This window comes from Mycosarcoma maydis, chromosome 17 (assembly GCF_000328475.2).
Source record: "Mycosarcoma maydis chromosome 17, whole genome shotgun sequence".
Taxonomy (NCBI): Eukaryota; Fungi; Basidiomycota; class Ustilaginomycetes; order Ustilaginales; genus Mycosarcoma; species Mycosarcoma maydis.
The window spans coordinates 1-21,452 of NC_026494.1; the positions used below are offsets into that span (position 1 = coordinate 1).

Genomic DNA, 21,452 nt, shown 5'->3' on the forward strand with positions numbered 1-21,452 from the left:
CCATCAAGGTCTTACGTTCTCGCCTATTCAACAGCAGTCCTCTTCAAGAGATCGCGTGCATGAGAGCCGGCCAAAGGGTAGATATCGCCAGGGCATGGCTATCCGTGATGGTCTAACCAAAGGCAGACATAGAGGAAAGGCGTGTAATGTCGTATCTCATACCGCATGTGTGTCTTTACGATGCTGCTGAATTGGACAACGGGCGTGCATCGGTAATATGATCAGTCTTTACTAGCCCCAAGAGCAAGTTCTTCACGGTACGCATGGAAGACGTAGCAGAGAAGTGCGTCACCACAGTACCTCCTCGCAAATTGACTCGCTAGAAGAGAGTTGCCGCGCACCGCCTCGACACTTTTGTGTGGCTTTTCAACCGCGGAAGGCGAGCGAGGTGCAATAGAAGCAACGTGAACCAAGACGAAAGCCAGCTAGCTGTTCACAAGCAGTGCTGAATTCAGGGAGGCGGCGGTGGGATTTCGTTGTGAGCGGAACCGGGCGCGGCCTGAGTTGTTACCTCCCGATGAAGAGCTTCGGCAGGACCCCAACGAGCTCCTCAATCAATGAATGGAACCTTACAGTTTTCTTCGTGCTTCGACCAGAACGGTGCTTTAACTCTATACATTGCGACCAGGCAACATCGAGCTGACGATCGAGCTGGCAATCTATATAGGATCCTCAATGAGCCTCGCCCGGCACCTGAGTGAAATTCGGCTGTGGAAGTGCTGCTCTCAGATCATCTCACGATAGCGTGCTGTCGAGGATTGGCCCAAGGAGTTTGGTATTAGGCTGCTCTACTTTTCTGGCGATCAAATGTGGATGTGCGCGACATCCATGATGATGATGTAGAACAGGGTCCCAAGCCGAGTGCATCCCCAGGTTGAATGCGGAGCGATAAACGGCGTCTGATTAGGTGTACCATGGTCGTAGAGGGCCGAGGGTTCGATGCTGCTCAGCTGTGGTGATTATTCACGATTGGATCGTCTCAGAAATGCGCCACCTCGTGCCTTGAAAAATGACTCATCCACGACGGTGATCTTACATAGCGGTTGACACGGGATCATCTCGCGTCGCATACATACGCAAAAGTTCGCCTTCGTGATTTACAATTGGGCTTTTTCGCCTATCAAAGCTACCAAAGCTTGGATTGAGTCACCTGTGACTGCCAACGTTGAGATCACATTACTCGCTTGTTCGAGCACGAGTGACAGCCAAAGGACACTCGCGAGTGGCCAATCCTCGATAGTGATATAGTTTTCGAGCCTTACATTGTTTTCCTCGTTTTCCTCGTTTTGCCTCTTTGGCGTCTTACGTTTCGACCACCATCACCACCGCTACACCCGTCTCCACTTCTCATCGCTTGTCTATTACAATCGCGTATTATCGTTCTCACCTTGCACTATGACCGAGAAGCACGGCAAGAAGCGCGCCCACACCGGAAGTGCCCGCGGTGAAACACCCCCTGTTGGGCCTCAAGCTGTCTCAGCACCACCGCCCGTCGATTGTGAACAGCTGAGTATTAGCAATGCGCTTCTTCCTACAGCAACTGATTCATCTCACACCAAACAGGCCAAAAACTCGGTCAACAAGCTCAAGCAGCTATGGAGATGGGATACTTTAACATCGGTCCACCGCGATCTTTGCAACCTGAACGATCCCGACTTCACCGAGAACGCAGCTCAATTCGCCGATATGATTTGGGCATCGAGTACCGAGTTAAGCGACATCATACCTGAGTTCAAGAGTATGACAGACAAATCGCGCCTAGAATGGGAAGTCAGCAACGTTTACTGGGATCTCGCCGCCAAAATCGCCTCCTACAGTGATGTGGACGAGGCACTGTCACTTGCCCTTGTTCACGTTGCACATTCCTTGCCCATACCTACGTTGGGCCCACCAGGTTCTTGTGCCAACGCTCGCTTCTCAGCCGAATTTGGCCGTACCTATCACGGTACTGCGCCAGACCGCTTCCTTCAGTTTGTTACCGAACACAATCAGATGCTCAACGAGCTTGAGCCAGAGAAAGGTGACATTTATTTTCGAGGCACTACCATCTTGCAATCAAGCGGCACCGGCAAGTCGCGCATGGTCTATGAATGTCGACATCAAACTCCTCTTCTCTATGTCTGCATCGGACCAACTAGCGACGAGGGACCGGCCAAGGAAGCTTATCCCCTCCCTGATCGTGGTGTACGTGCCTTTTTCGAAAACGCTCAGAAGACCCACAAGGATAAGTGTAACCTTCATATTGCCTGTTTCCTCGGCGCTTGGTTCGCGGTGCTTGCTCACCACCTCGCCAAATTGCCCACTCAGCAGCAAAAACACGACTATCTGATGCAGCTCAACCATCTCGATCAGAATGCTGGTCAGAATCCTCAACGCACCGACTTCTTCCAAACCGTTTTCGAGCGCGCTTCTCTCAGCCTCAAGCTTTCTGACAGAAGCTTGAAGGATTGGTATGATCTTGATCGCATCTTCACCGCTCATATCCGATCGCCGTTGGACGCCCTCGAACGAGAGATGAAGTGCATTATAGCTCACATGCACCCGCCCAACAAGCGCGGCGGATCATCACCCACACATCCTGTCATGGTGGCCTTCGACGACTGCGTCGAACTCAACGTCAGATCAGACCGAAGCACAAATCAGCTCGACAGCCTCCACCGCGCATGGAATTGGATCAGCATCGAACAAGCCAGAGCCAGGACCACGCCGTTCTGGCTTGTGTTTGATAAGTACCAGCATCAGCGCGGCCTATTTTGTCAATCACGCCCCCCGCTAACGTGTTATCTTTGGCACTGCCCACTTTCGTCGGCGTTGGTTCTGACGTGCTGCTTTCACAGCAACCCAGCCTTTCTTGCGCCTTGGGAGCTTCTGCGGACTCTCACATCGTCCACTACGGACGACCGCTGTGGAAGAAGTTCAGGCCTCAAGACCTCTGGGCGTTGGCCAAACTCAAGTTGACGGGTGGTGAAAAGTTTGCCATCCGCAAACCCGCCCACTGCCTCGGTGTCTTGGCGTCTCGTCTCGCGCTAAGGCTTTTGCCGACTCAATCGTCAGACTACAAGCTCTTCGAATTGCAGAAGCAATTCGTGGACTGCACAGTCGATCGCCACATGCGCATTGTCACGCATGTTAGCAGCGAGGGTGTCATGCACGTTGAATCTCCATCAGAGCCTGTGCTAGCCATCGCTGCTTCCAATATCATGCTGGCTCCCTACCTCCAGGAACCTCAGAAAGCGAGAGGCTACACATATTCAGACATTCTCTTTGGGGGTCATGGCTTGCTCGAGCCCGGGAACCTCGAGGTTCCCTCGCTGATGGGCAGTCTCGGAGAACTTGCCTCGCGGATCATCTTGATGGCTGCTTGCGACGCCGTGAAGCGCAAAAGAATCGAACAAACCGAGCCAAAGGAAACGTCGCACTTCAAGCACGTGCCCGCCAGCATCTTCGCCAAGCCCGTGCCTCTCGAAAGCGTTCTTGAGAACCTTGCCGACCTCGACGAGGCCAATCTCGCTGCGCTGCGTCAACGCCTTGAAGACGTCTACGATGCCGGCTCGCGCACCGAACGGCATGCAATTCCAATCAGATGATCAGTTGCAGTCGGCTTCCGCTACGCTGCCGATGTGGATCAACTTTACGCATTTCGACGTGCTGCCCAAAGCGATCAACGAGATAACACCCGAATTTCTGTGGTACTGTTGGAAACGTGGAGTAGCCGTGCAAATGGCGCACGCGCAGTATGGCATCGATGGCATCATCCCGGTCTTTGTAGGTCATCTCGACTGGCCCTTCGTTGATGGTTCATCCACCGATGCCTCTAACGCCAGCCTTGAGCCCAGAGAGGCCGAGATGCACGCTGCGCGCTACATGACCTACGTTGCCTGGGAAGCAAAGAACCAAAGGGATCCACAGAGCACCACGGTCCCTACTAGGTCAGCGCCTGCCATTGCTGGACCGGTGATCAAGAGCGCCTTGATGGCACCGCCAAACGAGAAGCCACTGACCGAACAGGCTCTGTTGAGCGTGCTTCTCGACCTTGGCACAAGGACCGGATTCAAACAAGCGCCAGACGGCTTACGACCTCAAGTGATACCTCTTACGGGTCAACAGTGTCCTCGGCTGTGCATTCGGGGTATGCTCTCTTCGCACGCTTACCCCTGTCTGGACCTTTTCGAGTTCCGCAGATTCTTGATGCGTATTTCTGTTATCTAGGTACGATCCCGTACCCGACTCTCTCACTAGCATGGAAAAGGCCCTGTGGAATGAGCGCATCCAGCCCGATTCAGATTCCATCTAAGGTGAGCTCGATTCTCACTTGCTCTGGAGTGATCGACATAGACAACGTTCAACATCGTTCTTCCGGTGCAAGGCGCCACCAGCACACTCGATTCCGTCTCTCTTTCTGACCCTTAGCGAAGCTCTCGCGTGTCTCACTATTCAGATGCAATTGCAATCGTGAATGTGAATGTGAATGCATTTGTTTCCTTTTCGCTGGTTTTTTCCGAATGTTCGCTCGTAGCTTAATGCTCGCCACTCGTGCTTTGCGCAGGCTGACCAGCTATTCTGTGTTGGAAGGCTGGGCATGGCGAAGATCCTGGATGATTCAGCTCGGGATGTTGAGGTCGTTATCGGGGTTACAATCTAGAAGGCAAACTCAAGTGGTCTCAAAGAAAGGGAATCGATGCTGGAAGCGAAGGTGGTACAGTAGTGTATGCAGTTGCGACCCGCATATAAGCGCCAATTTGTAGCGAGAGTCACGTCGGTTGTTTATTTGACGTCAAGGGTCATAGGTATAAAATGGAGGACCTCGATGCCTACTGGACCATGCTGTTTGGCCTGTGCTTGTTGGTGCCTTGCGCTCAGCTGTGCAATTTGCAAGCCATGCTTCTCGAGCCACAGATCGGCTTTTGGCTCTTCCGTTTTCACGAAGAAGGGTGCTTTGGTAACGGCATCAGTGGCCTGCTCCAACAATGACGACGCGGTCGGCAGGTACAGGTTCGGAGGACCGTAAGGATAGGTGATAGAGCGCTGCCTTTGTTGTTTGGCGTCCGTATGAAAGACGGTTGAGATCGAAAGCAGACGACGTTAGTGAAGCAAGAATCTCGGAGAGGAAGCGTGAACAGTCGCTGCGGTTGTTGGCGCTTGTTCCATTCGTGATTCCAACACGCTGAAATGCGGGCTCGGTCCGTTTCGCGGCATTCAGGTCGGCTTCCATTCACGATTCGTGATTCGTGATTTGTTCAAAGGGTTCATCCTCATTTTAGTCGGCCTAACAGCGGCAATATTCTATTCTCCGTGACTCACGACTCACGACTGTACAGTGCTGCACGCCTGACTGATATGTCAAGTCTGGCGCAACTTTGACGTGTTTGGCTCACGTGGTGTTTAGCGTAGAAGTGGATTGGCTGCGTTGAGGCAAACTACTGTTGCACCAAGAAGCCGTCCTGAACGACCCCAAAAGGGCAGGGACAGGCGTTGCAAACTTGGAATGGATGCGATTGAATCAGGCACTCAGGTGTAGAGCATACTTGATCTAACTATGCCCTTCGTGCTTGTTCAACTCAACACTCACGACTCGACCGATGAGAGCGCGCCTGGCTTGGATGAAATTGACCCTGTCACAGAAGCATGTTTCCCCGCAAACACCACGCAAACACGATTGTGGATTGGCCGGCTCGTAATTTCGCCCCGCGTCTTCCGTGACGGTCTTTACCCCAGAATTGGCAGAACGTGGAAGAGGGAGAGTCATGAGTGGGAGTTGGTTGCAAGAGTGACTTAAGTCATCAGTGTTGAGTAGAAAGTAAACCCCGCAACGCAATGTCGTGTGCATCTTGGATGCGCACTTGTGCAGATCTCGTTACGCTCGGATAGCATTCTCCGAGCCTTCAACTTGCTGTAAACGCCTTTCAGGCTGCTTCGGCGGCGGCGACAAAAAGCCGCCAACAGACCGGCAGATGGGCAGCATCAAGATTGGCCGTTCACACCGTTACCTAGCTGTCCCGAGGATGTATGTACCCCGCATGTATTTCGTTTTCTGCCTTGGTCGGCATCATTCTTGTCGCCTCCATACCCTACCCACCTTGACAACATCCGAACAAAGCGACAACAGCAGCTCGACATGGCACAGCAACTCGATGCAAAAGCTCTCATTGTCGATGAGGCATGCGGTCCATTCAAACTTGTAGACCTAAAGCTTGATCTGGGCAACCTCAAGCCGGACGAAGTCATCGTTCGATATCATCACACCGGTGTCTGGTAAGTCACCGTATTTCAAGCCAGCTCTCTATCAGCGGTTCTCATCGTCTGACTCTTGATCCATTGCGATCGGCGCGTGATTTGCAGCCATACAGATATCCACTCTCGATCCCACGCGACGCCTCAACTTTTGCCTGCCATCTATGGACATGAGGGCGCCGGCGTTGTGGAGCATCTTTCACCCTCTTACTCGGGCGCGCTCAAAGTGGGTGATTCGGTCTTGGCAAGCTTCTGCAGCTGTGGAGGCTGCAACAACTGTCAATCCAGTCGTCCAGCCTACTGCGATATATTCGTTCCGATGAGTGAGTAGCCACTGGCAGCCGCACACACACCCTCGTCGGACAGGTTGTATTGACTTGAGCTTTGCTTGCTGGGGCTTATGTGCGCACAGACTTGGCAGGCTTCACTAAGGACATGCAACAGGCCAGAGTGGCTTACACTGCACAAGATGGCTCAAAGGGCGAGGCACTCATCAAGTACTTTGGTCAAAGCTCCTTTTCGAGTCGAATGATTGTCACCGATCGAAGTGTGAGTACTGTGGCAGTTTCTGGACTTTTCTCATCTGTGCGGCTCGACGCTCACCTCGACTTTGACTTTTCACATGCAGCTGACTAAGGTGAGCTCGAATGTCCCAACCAAGCTCGTCTGCGCGCTGGCATGCGGCTTTCAGACCGGTTTCGCAACCGTGTTCGAGAAAGCTCCATCTGACCAGCCTCGTTCGTTTGAGCTGTTCGAGTCCGTTGGCGTGCCTGTTCCTGCCTCGGCCAGGTCCTCGAGCCGATACGAACGCAGCAAGCAGACGCTCCTTGTAACTGGCATGGGCGGTGTTGGTCTGGGTGCCATCTTTGGCGGCAAGACGCTAGGCTTTGGCTCCATCATTGCGTGCGACCTGAACGATAGTCGGCTCGAGCTTGCAAAGGAGATTGGCGCCACGCATGCGATCAATGTCAAGGGTCTGGACACTGCTGCTTTTGCAGCCAAGGTCAAGGAGTGCAGTGCTGATTCGCGCGGTGCTTCGCTTGCCATTGAGGCGTCTGGCTCGCCGATCGCGATGCGCAATGTCATCATGGCACTTGCTGTGGGTGGCCGGTCAGTAGTAGTGGGCGCACCTCCGCCCGAAGCGCCGCTGCCCGTTCCCCACGCGCACATTCTGGTAAGTTGCCACCGCAGCATACAGAGCGGTCCAACAGCTCTATACTAACATCGGATTCGTATATGCATGCGCTTGACAGGCTCAAGCGAGCTCGGTGGAAGGTCTGCTGATGGGTAAGTGCCAGGATGAGGTTTCCATGGCGTTGGTCCTAGTTTTTGAGCTCGGCTGACGTTGGCCATTGTGGAATACGTCTCCTTGTTCAAACAGGCAACTCGATGCCTCAGGTGACGCTTCCTTTCTTGGTGAGCAAACTCGAGGCCGGTGAACTCGCCTTCTTGCAAAAGATGGTCGCTGTCTACAAGCCCGATGAGATGAACCAGGCTGTGGCGGATCAGGAGAGCGGCAAAGTCATCAAGCCTGTCATCGAGTGGATCTAGGCACTATCAAGCTCAGCCGAACCTTAGAGCATCTGAAATCACGAATCGCAAAGAAACCGTGAATGGTTATAAGTTAATGTCATGGAATGACGTTCTAGTGATACAAGATTTGCGCACCTCGGGTGATTGAATGGGCGATTAAGCGACGATTGCCGAGCTCTGGCCGATACGCTCAGCGAGCACAGCGCCGCTAGGACCGGCATAGCTTTGCTTGCCCCAAGTGATGTAGCCGACTGAGGACAGCAGCACAACGCCGGCGAGGATCACACTGGACCAATTCATCGTAGCTGCTGTAGGAGGGTAGACGGATGGGAAACAGAACAAGATACCAAAAACGAGCATGTAGATCAGCGCGATTGAGTTGACTGTCCAGCCAAGCGTCGAGGCAAGGTGGTACGGCCCTCTCTTTTCGATGTGGCGCTTGTTGAACATGAATCCTCCAATCACCATGGCGTAGCAGGCAAAAAAGAGGATGGTGAGCGCAGACAGGAACGAGTTGAATGCCGTGATGCTGCCCAAGTAGATCACGCCGATGCAGCTCGAGACAAAAGTGCATAGAATGAGCGACTGCACAGGTACATGCAGGCTGGACGACATCTTGGAAAACGTCTTGGGCAACAGAAGACCGCCATCTCGTGCAAACGCCCAGGCGACTCGACTGGCAACAGTGACCGAGGTCACAGCACCGTACATGGAAAGGATGATCATGAAGAGCGAGAGAACCACGGTTGCGCCATTGGATCGAGTCGCGTTCCTGATGATTTGAATATAAGGTACACCAGTCGCACTGCCAAGCACTCCGTCGATGTCTACGATCGAAAACATAAAGCAGAGTGTGACAAACAAGCCGGTCACGGTACCGATCAGAACCGAGTAGACCATCGCCTTGGGCACGTTTTTCTCTGGCTCGATTGTTTCTTCGGAGAGATGGCTGGGCGAGTCGATCAGAATGAAAGCCCCCGAGGTAGCAATCTGACCGAGACACCAGACCAGACCATTCGAGCTCCATCCGGTGGTGTTGATGATGTCGACAAACACAAATTTGGCCGATTGATGCGTGGGTGCGCTGGCAGCCACCGTGATGCTCAGGACAAAGCAGCCGAGGAAGAAAGTATAGAGGCCGATCTTGTCGAGCGCCGGCATGATCTTGACCGCAAAGACGTTGATAAGGAGACCAACGATGAGCACGAATTGCAAAACGAGCCAAGTATGCCACTGCTTGATGACGTAGTCAGGGTGGTATAGGACGGCAAGAGCGAGCACTTGCTGGGCGACCAGAGAGGCCCACGTGGTCGCAGTAACGATCCAGGCAAACGTGTTGAGCCAGGCAGTGGTCCAAGCGATAAACTTGCGACTTGACTTGGACGAGCCTTCGTAAGCCCAGTCGAGAACGCCGCCGGAGGTGGGATAGGCAGACGCAAGTTCCGCTAGCGAGACTGCGATGCAGAGAATGCAGAATGCGCACAGAAATGTTCCCCAAAACAGACCAGGCGGTCCGCCAACACCCAGCACGGTGGTCATGGTAACGATCTGGCCCGCCCAGTATCCAGCACCGAGAAGACCGACGCCAAGAAGCGGCAACAGACCAAATTGTCGAATAAGCGTCTCTGAGTGAGCTTTGTTAACGTGACCATCGTAGCTCACGACTTCGGTCGAGTGTTTTGGCTCGGGGGGCTTGTTGACCGAGATGTCCGACATGTTCGCCGATGGAGTTCGGTTGACAGAGGGGGTACAGAAAAAGTAAAAATGCTCGTGATGGAAGGCGAAGTGTCGGACGTCGTGTTGGCTAGCCGTAGTGGAGAAGGAGCTATGGAAGAGGGAGCAGACGCGGAGAGGTGTTGTCTATATAGTTGCACCGTTGCAAGATGGCTTGAGCCCAGCACCACACACTAGAGGGACGAAAGAGGCGTAAGATAAAGTGGTGAAGCAGTACAAAAGGCATTAGCCATGGATGTCGGGCTAGAGTCTGCTTCAGGAGGAACGATATCGGTACGAGAACTGCAGGGGATTCGAGCGTTCATGCAACAGAGCTGATCTGCGCTGTGGAGAGACATATCTATCTGGCTGTACAGATACAGTTACGTGTGGCAATGCATTTAGAGCGGGGTTTGAACCACCCACGATTCCTCACGATCTGTTGTTCGTCTTTGTTGCGATAAACGATAACTTGGTCGTAGGGCTTGCCGAAGAGGAGACACCTATATCAACGCAGCCGAGGCAAGACTAGTTTCCGACTTGACTCTGGGGCAGATAGCATGGCGCGCTCAAGGACATGGGATTGGCCCAGCTAGGCCATCTATGCATGAGAAACAACCATCTACCGAGACGGGCCAAAAGGTCATGCTCGTGCACGGTAACCACATGTCGGTATTGGCCACTTTGACAAACACGAATCAAGCCAACAATACACACACGCTGCAAGACGGCAACAGTTGACAAGCGGATAGACACTGTAGGTGGACGAGCTACGATGCTACATCGGCTCAGCAAGCCAAACCTCACGCAACCGCAGCGTCACGACTGCCGGCGGAGCAACATTCGTGATTCGTGATTACCGCTCTTGCCGCACTTGGCGCGCGAATTGAATGCTGAAATGTGAAATGTGAATCGTAAATCAGAATCAGAATCACGAATGGCCTAGGCTCAGAGACCCTCGTGACTGGTGACTGGTGACTCACGCGTCCAGCGTATCTATAATATCAGCATAACACTAGCTCACCCAAGTTCAAGTTCAAAGCTGTCTAATCACGAATCGTGAATTTGGGATGTCCTCTCAGTTAAGACGCGTTTGCCGCGCTACTCGTGACTTTATCGCTATCTTTTTCGTGTCTTGCATCAAGTCTCAGAGTCTGTGACAGTCTGAGTCGTGAGTGTTGGAATGCAGCATGCTGTTACGAAAGGGTAATTGTAGTAGCCGTGAGTTTCTTTCCGTCTGTGTCAACGTCAAGTTACCTTAACTACGTTCAGTTAGTTGACGGTAACGTATTTTTACCCTTTCAGAAAATACCATTCGTGATTAGGGTGTGCTACCAACGCGCTGCAGCCGCGCTAAGCGCGTAGACTCGCACGACGTACGACATGTTGCATCCCGCGTGACCAGGATGTACTGTATATACCAATCTCGAATCTCTCAATCCACACAACAACGACGATAAGATAACCACCATTTGTGATTTCTGCAGACAGAGTGGACTTTGAAAAGCCAGCTGACTCGCATGCGAGATTGTCACGGATGCTGCGTCCGTGGAGGTGGGCGAGCCTGCCTGCCACCATGTTTTGGCACGTAGAGACTCGAGTTTTGGTCATCGGCTCGATCGAGCTAGCTCGACTTTTTTGGCGAACGGTCTCGCTTGTGGTCGTGCCGCAGATATTTACGACTTGGACGACCACTGCCATGTCAAAGTGCTTGTGTGCTGATCTGACTCTTTCTCTCATCAGCTACGCTTCAACTGCAGGAGTGGTGAGTGCGACTACTGGATCATCGCAATAACAAGTCTGGAAGGTCTGAGGGTGCACGTCAATCTAATCCACCGCCCGCGTCTGGGCCGCGACAACAGGTGCAGCTTTGGCTCGCTTGTCCGAGCCAATCTGGTCTGGTCATATGATGATCAACGTCAGAGAATGCCCTATAAGATGCTTTGCCTAGAGGTCGTGCACTTGAATCGTCCTTGATCCCCAATCGCACTGACCTGATCAAACACCGCAAAGACACAAACATCAGCTCTTGATTCCTTCATACGACTTCGACAATGTGGTCTCTCGGATTTCTGGTAGCCTTGCTGCCTATGATGAGCGCTGCTAGTCCTCTGCCTGCGATTGATCTCGTGGGACGCACCAACAAACAAATTATGAAGATCGACCCCAAGTGTCCGCCAGGCACCACCCCGGGCTTTGAGGTCTACACAGCGCGCTACGACGTTCCTGCCAAGGAATTCTTTGCCAAGGTCGGCTCGTTTTTCGACGAGGAATGGTATGTGAGTCTCATCCGTGATTCGCTTTCAGTCTTGTTGGTTGGCGCTTCTTGGTTTTGCTGACTGAAACTGATCATGGTCTCGACGCTTTCAATTGCAGATTGGCTTGCCACCAAATGCCACGCACGGTCGCGACAATACCAGAGGCTCGATTCGCGAGATTGACTTTGCCGGAACTATCTTGCATGAGCAGCTCGTCAAGTACATCCACAAGCCAGCACTGCTCGAGCTTGAATGGCACCTGGTCAATGGACCCATCAATGTGACTGGCGCTGTGGCCGATGACCCGCCCGACGAGAAGATCCTTTTTGGCAGCTACACCGAAGATCTGCGTGTCGAGTCCATCTGCCAAGGAAGCGCAACCTTTATCACCTTCACCGGTCGCTACTGTTTTGACAAGCCAGGCCCGGCATACAAGGTGTTTGACGTAGCGCACTCGACATCTATCGAAGCGGTGGCCAACGACCTCAACGCCACACTCATCCAGGGTAACGGCACTTGCCCCTCTTAGCTTTCGAGCTCGACAAACCACTTTGTCTTTCCCAGCTGAGACATACCATGTGTTTGACGTAGCACATACCTCGTCGATTGGGCCAGTGCCCAACCGCGAACACGCCCCGCTAATCCAAGACAACAATCGGTACTTGACTCGTAGCTCACATCCGACGTTTTGATCGCTGTTCCAACACTTTCGCTCTTAATCCTATCGCTGTTGCCCCGTATTGATCACGACGCTTCATCGAGAGTCGATCGGCGCGCCAAATAGCTACAGTCACAAAGTCGTGAGCTAACCCTTCAGAACGCCACCATTTCCGCCGGTCGTCAGTCACGAGTGTAAGTCACGAGTGTCACAGGAATCGTACATCGTGAATCACGAATTTCAGTCTAAATTGGGGCAAATTAAGATAAGATAACAACAGATTGACTTAGTCGTGCACGGTGAGTATACAGTAAGTCGTGAGTTGCATGTTCATCGAAAAAGTTTCGTGAGTGACAGCGGGTTCTACCCTCGCACAACCTGTGTCGCAAAAGCTGCTGGAACAGCACGACTGGTGGGCTCTACAAGTTTGCCGATCGCTTTCGTCAAATCAGTCCAAGTGGGTCAGAGTGCAGGGTGCCTGCGGTGATGCTAGCCATCATCTTCTCAGACCGACCAAGCATGCTCACACACGCAGAACGCGAAAGAAAGGAGCCGCTGGTCGTGAGTGTGAATCGTGATTTCAGGCAACCATGAACTGGTCCAGACAGACAAAGTCAGAATGAGCATCATGCCGCGCCCGCAAACGTCAAACGCTCATCACCGAGCTGTACAGGTGAATCCTACTTGAGAAAGCCGGTGCGTCTCCATGCCGCAACAATGTTGTGCAACAACGTTGCATCGAGAGGGACCAGCATCGAATCGAGCTCTTGTTTCAGACCAAGCCTCTCGAAAACCGCGCGCAGACGGTCGGTGCTGAAGACTCTGTTGTCTTGTCCAGGATGCCTTTCTGTGTGGCCGAAACGGAACTGGAAATGGCCGAGCAGCTTGATCGTTGGGTTCTTCTTGGGATCAGGGTCAGACTCGGACAAGCGACGAACCCACTCGCTCGACTCTACCACTTCAAACCCGTCTCCAAGGTTTTCTGGCCGTGCCAGTAGCTCCACAAGTTGATCAGAAGAGCAAGTAGCTGGATTCATGACGTGGAAAACACCTTCGAGTCGAGAGGGGAGGACCATGTGCGCAATCAGGAAGCCAGCGTCGTCCACAGGCTGCCAAGCGATCGACTCGCTCAGCTTCGGAAAGCAGCCAATCGTCTGAGCCGACTTGATCATCAGTGACCACGCCTCGGTCTCGTTCCAAATCCCCGATTGACGGTCACCGACCATCTGCCCGATGCGCGCTATCACAGCATCAAAGCCGCTACCCACATGATGTTGAGCATGTTGGCAGACTTTCTCGACAATCCACTTGGAGCGGCCATAGCCCATCTCGGACGCATCCGTGGCGTGCTCTGAGTATGCCTCCTCAACACGCAGAGCAGACGCCCCCATCACGGCTGCAATCGAGGACGAGTAGATGTAGCGAGGTGTTGAAGTAGCCGCACTCTGCGCAATCAGATTGATCAGATTCACCGATCCCTGAATCGCAGGACGAAAGGATTGGACCGACATGTTGAAGTTGACGGGCCAAGCATTGTCGATCACACACGTTGCTTTGTTAAAGACAAGCTTCCACGAGACAGCATCCAGACCGAGCTTGGGCTTGACAAGGTCCGCTGCCAAGCACAAGATTTCAGTGTGCGTCAAAGAGGCAAGGTGATCCAGGTTTGCCAGGCCGCGCGTCAGCAAGGATTCGTCAGTCCTCTTTCGCGCATCGTCGTTATTCTTGGCACGGTTCAGGCAAATGATGGTCTCGACATCACTGATGAGCGCGAGCTGATGCACAAGGTGAGCACCCAGCGAGCCAGTCGACCCGGTCAGCACCACCGTATGCTTGGCGATTCCACCTTGGGCCACGCCTTGGCTAAGTTGAGGATTGCGCCTCTGGATTTGACCCTTGTATTGCTCGAGCATTGCAAGGATGGTATCGTGTTCCCCGCGCTCCACGACGGCTTTACCGTTGGCGTTAGTGCAAGTATGCTTGTACAAGTATCCGGAAAGCTCTTCGACAGTTGGGCAGTCAAAGATCAGATTGCTAGGCAAAGCGGAAGCCATTTCAACGCGTTTCTGGAGCAGATTACGGATGCGCGTCGCCTGCAGCGAGTCAATACCAAGCTGGATAAAGTCGGTGTGTCTCAGCTCTGAATGCAGCTCAGAGGCGGGCCGACCCGTCACCTCGGAAATGATCTGTGCGACGACCTCGACGCTTGCGTCTTTGCTGAGCAAGGTGAGCTTGGGCGCATCGTCGGCATTGCTCGTCCCAGCCTCGTAGGCTGTATACACGTCGTCGATTTCACGCTCAAAGGCTTTGTTCACCTTTGCGCGAATCAGCGAGCCTTTATCCGCAGAGGCAAATTGCGTGTTTGCCGGCAGCACCTTGACGAGTTCCGGGATGATCTGTGAATGCGAAGGTGCTTCCTTGTTGGCAGCTTCCACTGCGGTCCAGACGAGCTTGCTGATTTGGTGAGCGATTGGTTCCTGACAAGTTGCTTTGGATTTGGCTGTGTGGACTGCCTCATCCGAGGGAACGATCAACACCCCTGGCTGTGAACGACCTGCACCAAAGACCAGACATTCGGCCACGTAAGGCGATGCTCGAATGGCGAGTTCCATGGGAACCGGATTTGTCTTTTCGCCGTTGTAGTGAACCAGCGTATCATCTGCGCGTCCAACATACTTGTATGCATCCGCAATGGTCGGGTGCGGCACGAACAGATCTCGGGTGGCATACGATCCGTCTGGACGATTAGTTTCCAGAAGGCAGGGCCATCCAGCACCTACGATCAGCTCGAAAGGTCCCGAAGCATCCACTCCGCGGTTTTCGAGCCTCATAAACCGACGAAACGCTCGAGTAGGTCGCATGTACTCCCAGTGCTTGTCGTTGGCAAAGTCTCGGCCGCTAGACATGAGACCGCCTGTCTCGGTGGAGCCGAACAAGGTCATCAGTCGAACATTGTGTCCAGCAACAAGCTTGTCGCCGACCTCGCTAGGGACCGCCGAGCCTGCCGAGTAGACCAGCTTGGCTCTTTCCAGCGCACACAGACCTGCCTCGGTTTCTGAGAGAAGCTTGATGACGTACGGAACAAGAGACAGTTTGTCTGGATTGCTTGCTTGAATTGCTGCAACGAGTAGATCAGCAGAAAGTCGAGCATTGTATAGGAAGAGCTTTGTTCCGTCTTTGACCGCGATCCAAAGCGTGGAGAAGCCGTAAGCGTGGAAGAGTGGTAGCGTGGTGAATGTGGACTTTGTGAAATCTTGGGAACAGGACCAGGTTCTGTATGTAGTTTTGGTGACTGGAAAATAGTACGAGACAAGGCAAAAGGGTTGTGTGACGAGGCTGGACGTCAGTCGGTATTCAGACGTTGAACATGTAGAGGAAAGAACGGAAAGCGGCCGTATGGAGCGCATACGTACGTGAACATGTTGGGCTTGGGGAAGCCTGTAGATCCACTTGAATGGATGCAGAAAGCGGCCTCGGTGCTCTCTTGTTCATAGCTTAGAGCCGAGGTGTAGTTATCCGAGTGCATTGTACCAGCAAGTGCCAGTTTGGCAGCTTGAGAGGCGGTAGTCCAGCGGAGCAGTCGAACCGACGCAAGACCTTGGTTTACGAGCAGATGCTTCAGAGCGTCAGCAGCATCCGCCTTGTCGGAGCTGTACAGAACGGTTTGCACTGCGGTGAGCTTGACGAGATGAGCGAGAGCAGCTGTCGAGTTGTTGGTGGACAAGAACACGACAGAGTGTCCGAGGCGTGAGAGCGCAAGAAAGTTGACAATATAGTCGAAGCCGCTGGGTGCCAAGAGAGCGACAGTACGGATTGTCTGAGCTTGGCGTCTGGGAGGCAGGTCGGCGGCGTACGATGCAGCCACCTCGTTGGCCAGATCATCCACTTGACCGAACGTGTACTCGTCGAACATAAAAGCCGACGCATTCTCGTCAAAGCCTGATCTGGGAATGCAGAGGAACACTCTGTCGGCCATCGTCTTGACCCTGTCGGCAAACAAGGCGTTGAGAGACGGCCAAGCCAGTGGTTCGCTCGTCGACACCGGGTCGAGGTCCATGGTCATCTTGCCAGCCGAATGGTAGTCGGACTTGAATGAGCTAAGCTTGGATGCGGCGGTCAAAGTTGAGTCGATATGTCTTGATTTTGCGAGAAGCAGATTGATGGATCATGGAGAACTAGCTGGCAGTGTCGGAGTTTCATTGCACCCTTTTATGCTTCTTGAAATATCGGCGTGCTGTGGTACAGAACAACATTCGTGTTTCAGGAGTCACGAGTGCTTGTCCAGCGTAAGGATTCGCTTTACAGCAAAACATATAACGTATGCTGGCAGCATAGTCTGAGGCAGCAGTCGCGGGCGCGTTGGCGAGATCAAACCTCTGGCGGATAGGTTTGCATGTCAAGAGTAATCCAGCTTGACAAACAAACATAATCGGAGCACAACGCTGGCCACTTGAACATCGCCCCTGCAGACAGTCCGGGTTCGGATCAAATATGCCGTCGATCTAAGCGCCTTGCGAGGTGCGTGTGAGCGGGCCAAGCTGCGTGTGTTCGGCAACACACATGTATACATTCGTGGTAACGACGGATGATCCAGAAGCCGATGCCAAGACGGATGACGCTAAGCGAGAATCACACTGAGCGGATATCTTTCGGCGAAAAGGAAATGCGGCGGCTGTGTTCACCACTCACGCTCACACAACTGTAACTCTCCGCTCCACGCAATGGCAGATGCAAAGTCAACAGTGTGATCGCATGCCGGCAAGATGCATGTGGTTTTAAATGGACAGCCCACTCGTTAGCGATCTGTGTACCTCCAGTGTACCAATGCGTGTGATGACTGAAGACGGAAGCTGGGGACCATTGGCTTGGTACACCTAAACGCATTCGCCTTGAGGGTCCAAGCGTGAAGCTGGTGTGATCCTTGGCCCTTTGTGCGCTTGCTGGTCGCTCCGCAATTCCGTCTACCTTAGCGCCAAAATATGAAAGTGTCAGGCCTGAGAGCGTGTCTAAGCGAGATCAACACCAGAACGCACTAAATCGTGAATGCCCCAGGCTGACATGTCTTTTATGACATATGGCCTGCAATCAAGAATCACGACTCGCCAATCACAGCTCTTGTATCGTCCCGAGCAAACTTACCGGATTTGCGGTTGACGCTGCATTCACTGAGTCGCGGTCGTAACGTCGAGTGCTTCCGATACGCACGAGTGCCAGCTCGAAGAATCACGAATCGAATGTGCTTGTACACAGTTGACTGGGTGACAGGATCCGGTCTTTCGTTTGCCTTGTGCAACGAAATGGGTTGACTGGAACGCTCAGCAAGCCAGATTTACGAGACCTTTGAATCGAATGCCTCTTTCGTACATGACATCATCCAGGAATAACTTATGGCATCTCGGCCAAACAACAGCATCAAAGGGGACGCGCCAACTAGCCGAGACAATGAGGAAAACAATCAGTGGCCAAATCGGCATGACGCAGCTGTGATTGAGGCGCAAGTTGTGAGGCGTGCAGATCTGTCGACATGGCGGAGTGGGAAAAAAAAGAATCGCCAATCGTGAATCGTGAATGCCGCAGCAAAGCTTAACTTACATACGGTATGTTCTTTGTTCAACAGCATTCATTCACAATTGACCATAAGAAGACTTGACACCGATGCCGCCTCAAAGTTGAGCATGCGGTAAGCTCCTGTCAGAAAGCGCGCGCGTGCTTTGCCTTGGATCTTGCCGTCCGTGTTTGCGCATGGAGGAAGCTGGTGGCATGCCCTTTCTTCACCTTGTACCACCATCCCGATCTTTGCTGATTTGTCCCTTTGACGTCGGCGCGGCGCGGCGCAGCGTCTTTTGATCGAAATCGATATGTATTCGTCTGTTGAGCGCGCTTGTGCACGTTTGAGCTCCGATCTTGTTTGACCAAACCCCTTTGTGTCTCGACCAATCACGAATCGTGAACATATAGTGCAATCCCTCGTTTCAGAGAAGTCGTCCAGCAGTGCTGGTATCACTCGTCGTTCTTTACAGCATTTCGTCCGAGCTACCTGTCATCACCGTCTGCTGTGCCCAGGTGTGCATTGGTGCTGACGCGTGCTCCCCACCCTGCCGTGTACATGTGTCAATGCTCTTCTTTGTTCTCCTCTTCCTTTTCAGAGCCTCGCTGGCACGACACGACGATGGTACTTTTGTCCATACAAGTCTAGCGGCGGAAGAAGTGCAGTTTCAGCGCACGATGCTCTCTCTTGGTTCCGGCTATTCTGATTGACGAGAACTCTTAACAAGCTTAAAAGGGATGTACCTTGAGACCTCGTGTTCTCTAGACTTGCCTATGGCTCTTCACATCCGTTTCATCTCTAGCTGAGAATCTGGCATCTGCTGTCAAAAGTAGCTCGATATGGGTTCAGCTGTATGTAGCGTTCTCGCTCTCGTACGTTTTGCAGTCATCCTGCTCTTTGCTGTGCATACAGTCAGTGGTGCACTCACCATCGAAACACGATCATCTTCCACGTTTTCCCATGCCGTCCGCCGTCGACGTTTGCTTGCTGCGCGACAGGACTTGGTCGTCCGCCCAGCTCGCGAGGAGATCGAGCGCGCTTTGGAACTTGTCCGCCGTTCTGAACACTGGACGCTTGCGCTGCAAAAGCGAGCAACCTCGACTTCAGGCTTGTCCGGCGACAGCCAATGGACCGTCCATGATGACGACCAGAGCATCTGCTTCTGTGTCAGCCGTACCGCTGGAGCTCGTGTCAGCATGAACTCGAGCTCTGGTGCTTCTTGGAGCTTGTTCTCGTCAGGTGGGTCGTTGGGCGCTAACTCTGGCTCTGGCGCCGGTGACTCGTCGGTGCGGCCGATGCGGAGCAGCTACAAGCCCACGTATGTCTACAACACGTCGTACGACAACTCGCATCCGTCGTCCGTGACCAACAACAACACGACGCAGCTGAACCAGGTGGTGCACGATTCGCACGACACCGTTCAGGTGCACATGAACAACACGCAGAACGAGGTGCATCAGACCAACGTAGCGGTTCAGCAGACCAACACGCAGACCGAGGTGCAACAGACGAACAATGTGCAGAACAACGACAATTCACATGTCGACAAGAGCGTACATGTGATCGACAACTCCAAGACCAACAGCAACAATGTCCAGGATAACAGCGATACGCACAACAACGTGGATAATTCGCATACCACCAATACGAGCTCCAGCTCCAGCTCCGCTAGTCAGACAACGTATGATAACACCAACTCGGGAGTCCAGGCCATTGCTCCGAAATCGTGAATAGCCAGAGCCTCACTTGACCTTGTTCCTCTGCCGCAGGTCGAGTTCTCTCGCCACCTGAAAACGCACGCCCGCAGCTCTCATTTCGTCAATTCTCCCGCCCCACTTTTCCAGTCGTGATTCGTGATGGTGTTTCGGCCTGCAATCCTGTTTTCTGTTTTCTGTGTTTCCACCAGCGCACACTCCTTTACTGCTGATCCTGCAATTCACGATTGGAAATGCATGTCCTTTGCTTGAAAAAAAACCCCCAACGATGAGCTAGTTGACGTCTCAACGTCATTGTCCATCAGATGAGCGCATGTAGCATGAAGGACGATGCGCGATACGACTACAGACCAATAGAGGCTTGCACGGCACGACTGAATTCATAGCTTTGGCGCGCTACTCAATGTGGGTGCATCGGGAAGCTGGTCTTGTTTCGGCTGCTCGCCAACTTGGGCCTCGTCGCTGATTTCGGAATGGCCCATCTGGACCCAATCGTCCGACTCGTCGCCGCTTGCCTCTTTCGTGCTTTTCGACGGCACACCCGTCTCCTGCTTGTCCTCGACCATCTGCTCGTGCGTCTCGGTCTCCACTGCGGCTAACGCTGCCTTGTCGCGGACCAACCCCACCACATGCTGCAGTAGGAACTCTCCGATTGTCTCAAAGTATTGCGGTTTGATACACGTGTCGTTGTGCGTTCCGTCTGCAAACTCCTTTTTGATCTTGATGTTGCTGCTGCACTTTGCAAAAAGGGCGTCCATATGTGATGGTGGCACCAGCTCGTCCTGTCGACCCGAGAGGAAGAGCGTCGGTACCTTGTGCGAAATGTTCGAGATGGCAACACCGGAGTTCCAGAATTCTCTGCACAAGAACGCAAAAGGTCGTACGGGCGGCAGGACGTGCGGGATGAGTTCGGGGATGCTGAGAAACGTGTTTTCGAGGATGAGAGCGTGAACCGAGGCCGGATTGCGAGCGGCCAGGTCGATGGCTACTGCTCCTCCGATGCTTTGACCGTACGCTACGAGAACTGTGGATGAAAGCGCTGGGTGCGAGCGGATGTAGTCGAGCGTGGTTTGCGTGTCAATCTTGATCCCGCGTTCGTTGGGCGAGCCGGTGGAGAAACCGTAGCCTCTATAGCTGAGCATAATGACATTGCAGCCGAAGCGTTTGAAAAATACGGCTGCTAGAGGCAGCCTGTGACCCATGTTGCCCGCATTGGCATGCAGAAACAGCACTGTCGGCCTGCTGCTCGCCAACTCGGCATCGACCACGTCTATCGGTGTGATGCCTGTGTGATTTGCGGTCGACTTTCTCTCGACCTGCTGCAATGACGACTTTTCATCCTCCACAGCCTGGATCTTGGGCGTCGATCGGCGAGGTGCGAGTTTGGTGCCCTGGAGCATCACAAAGATGCGCAGCCGTTGCGAATCGGGTGTGATGAGCTCCTCTTCGATGTAGGGCAGATCATACTCGTCTGGAGTGTTGACTTCGGCCTTGGAGCCTGGTGGGAAGGAGGCCGGGTAGATGAGCGATGTCTGATAGCGATACAGCAGTCCAGCGGTCGAGATGAGACTGACGGCAAGTAATCCACCCACCACACGGACCAACGAGCCAAACGAAGGCATGTAGCCCATTGTCGCAGTCGAGCGAGCAGGCGAGCAAGCGAGCGAGTCAGTCAGTCAGTCAGTCAGTCGATCCACGCTGATCCAACTGAAAGCAGTGATTGATCGGATGCTCCGACTCGCAATGGCGGTAGCTGACTGTACAGTGTGATAGCGACAAAGATGGACAAAAGCCAA

At 53.2% G+C, this 21,452-nt stretch overlaps 7 protein-coding genes across 7 annotated transcripts; 4 read left to right on the plus strand and 3 right to left on the minus strand.

Moving 5' to 3' along the window:
• Positions 1-1,395: 1,395 nt before the first annotated feature.
• Positions 1,396-4,642, plus strand: UMAG_04693 (uncharacterized protein; the record flags this gene model as incomplete). Its single annotated transcript, XM_011393284.1, has 5 exons — positions 1,396-2,729; positions 2,846-3,519; positions 3,584-4,129; positions 4,210-4,295; positions 4,517-4,642. The coding sequence occupies 5 exons, from the start codon at positions 1,396-1,398 to the stop codon at positions 4,640-4,642; spliced, it is 2,766 nt and encodes a 921-aa protein (XP_011391586.1).
• Positions 4,643-6,115: 1,473 nt separating this feature from the next.
• Positions 6,116-7,782, plus strand: UMAG_10581 (uncharacterized protein; the record flags this gene model as incomplete). The annotated part of the gene is made up of 6 exons (XM_011393421.1): positions 6,116-6,252; positions 6,340-6,554; positions 6,644-6,765; positions 6,860-7,405; positions 7,485-7,518; positions 7,613-7,782. The coding sequence occupies 6 exons, from the start codon at positions 6,116-6,118 to the stop codon at positions 7,780-7,782; spliced, it is 1,224 nt and encodes a 407-aa protein (XP_011391723.1).
• A 138-nt stretch (positions 7,783-7,920) lies between these two features.
• UMAG_04695 (putative choline permease) lies at positions 7,921-9,480 on the minus strand (the record flags this gene model as incomplete). Its single annotated transcript, XM_011393285.1, has 1 exon — positions 7,921-9,480. One exon carries the CDS (start codon positions 9,478-9,480, stop codon positions 7,921-7,923), a length of 1,560 nt encoding a protein of 519 aa, XP_011391587.1.
• Positions 9,481-11,531: 2,051 nt separating this feature from the next.
• UMAG_04696 (uncharacterized protein) lies at positions 11,532-12,264 on the plus strand (the record flags this gene model as incomplete). Its single annotated transcript, XM_011393286.1, has 2 exons — positions 11,532-11,756; positions 11,854-12,264. 2 exons carry the CDS (start codon positions 11,532-11,534, stop codon positions 12,262-12,264), a joined length of 636 nt encoding a protein of 211 aa, XP_011391588.1.
• Positions 12,265-13,073: 809 nt separating this feature from the next.
• Positions 13,074-16,456, minus strand: UMAG_04697 (uncharacterized protein; the record flags this gene model as incomplete). The annotated part of the gene is made up of 2 exons (XM_011393287.1): positions 13,074-15,666; positions 15,807-16,456. 2 exons carry the CDS (start codon positions 16,454-16,456, stop codon positions 13,074-13,076), a joined length of 3,243 nt encoding a protein of 1,080 aa, XP_011391589.1.
• Positions 16,457-18,780: 2,324 nt separating this feature from the next.
• UMAG_04698 (uncharacterized protein) lies at positions 18,781-19,671 on the plus strand (the record flags this gene model as incomplete). The annotated part of the gene is made up of 1 exon (XM_011393288.1): positions 18,781-19,671. One exon carries the CDS (start codon positions 18,781-18,783, stop codon positions 19,669-19,671), a length of 891 nt encoding a protein of 296 aa, XP_011391590.1.
• Positions 19,672-20,036: 365 nt separating this feature from the next.
• On the minus strand, positions 20,037-21,287 carry UMAG_10582 (uncharacterized protein; the record flags this gene model as incomplete). Its single annotated transcript, XM_011393422.1, has 1 exon — positions 20,037-21,287. One exon carries the CDS (start codon positions 21,285-21,287, stop codon positions 20,037-20,039), a length of 1,251 nt encoding a protein of 416 aa, XP_011391724.1.
• Positions 21,288-21,452: the final 165 nt, after the last annotated feature.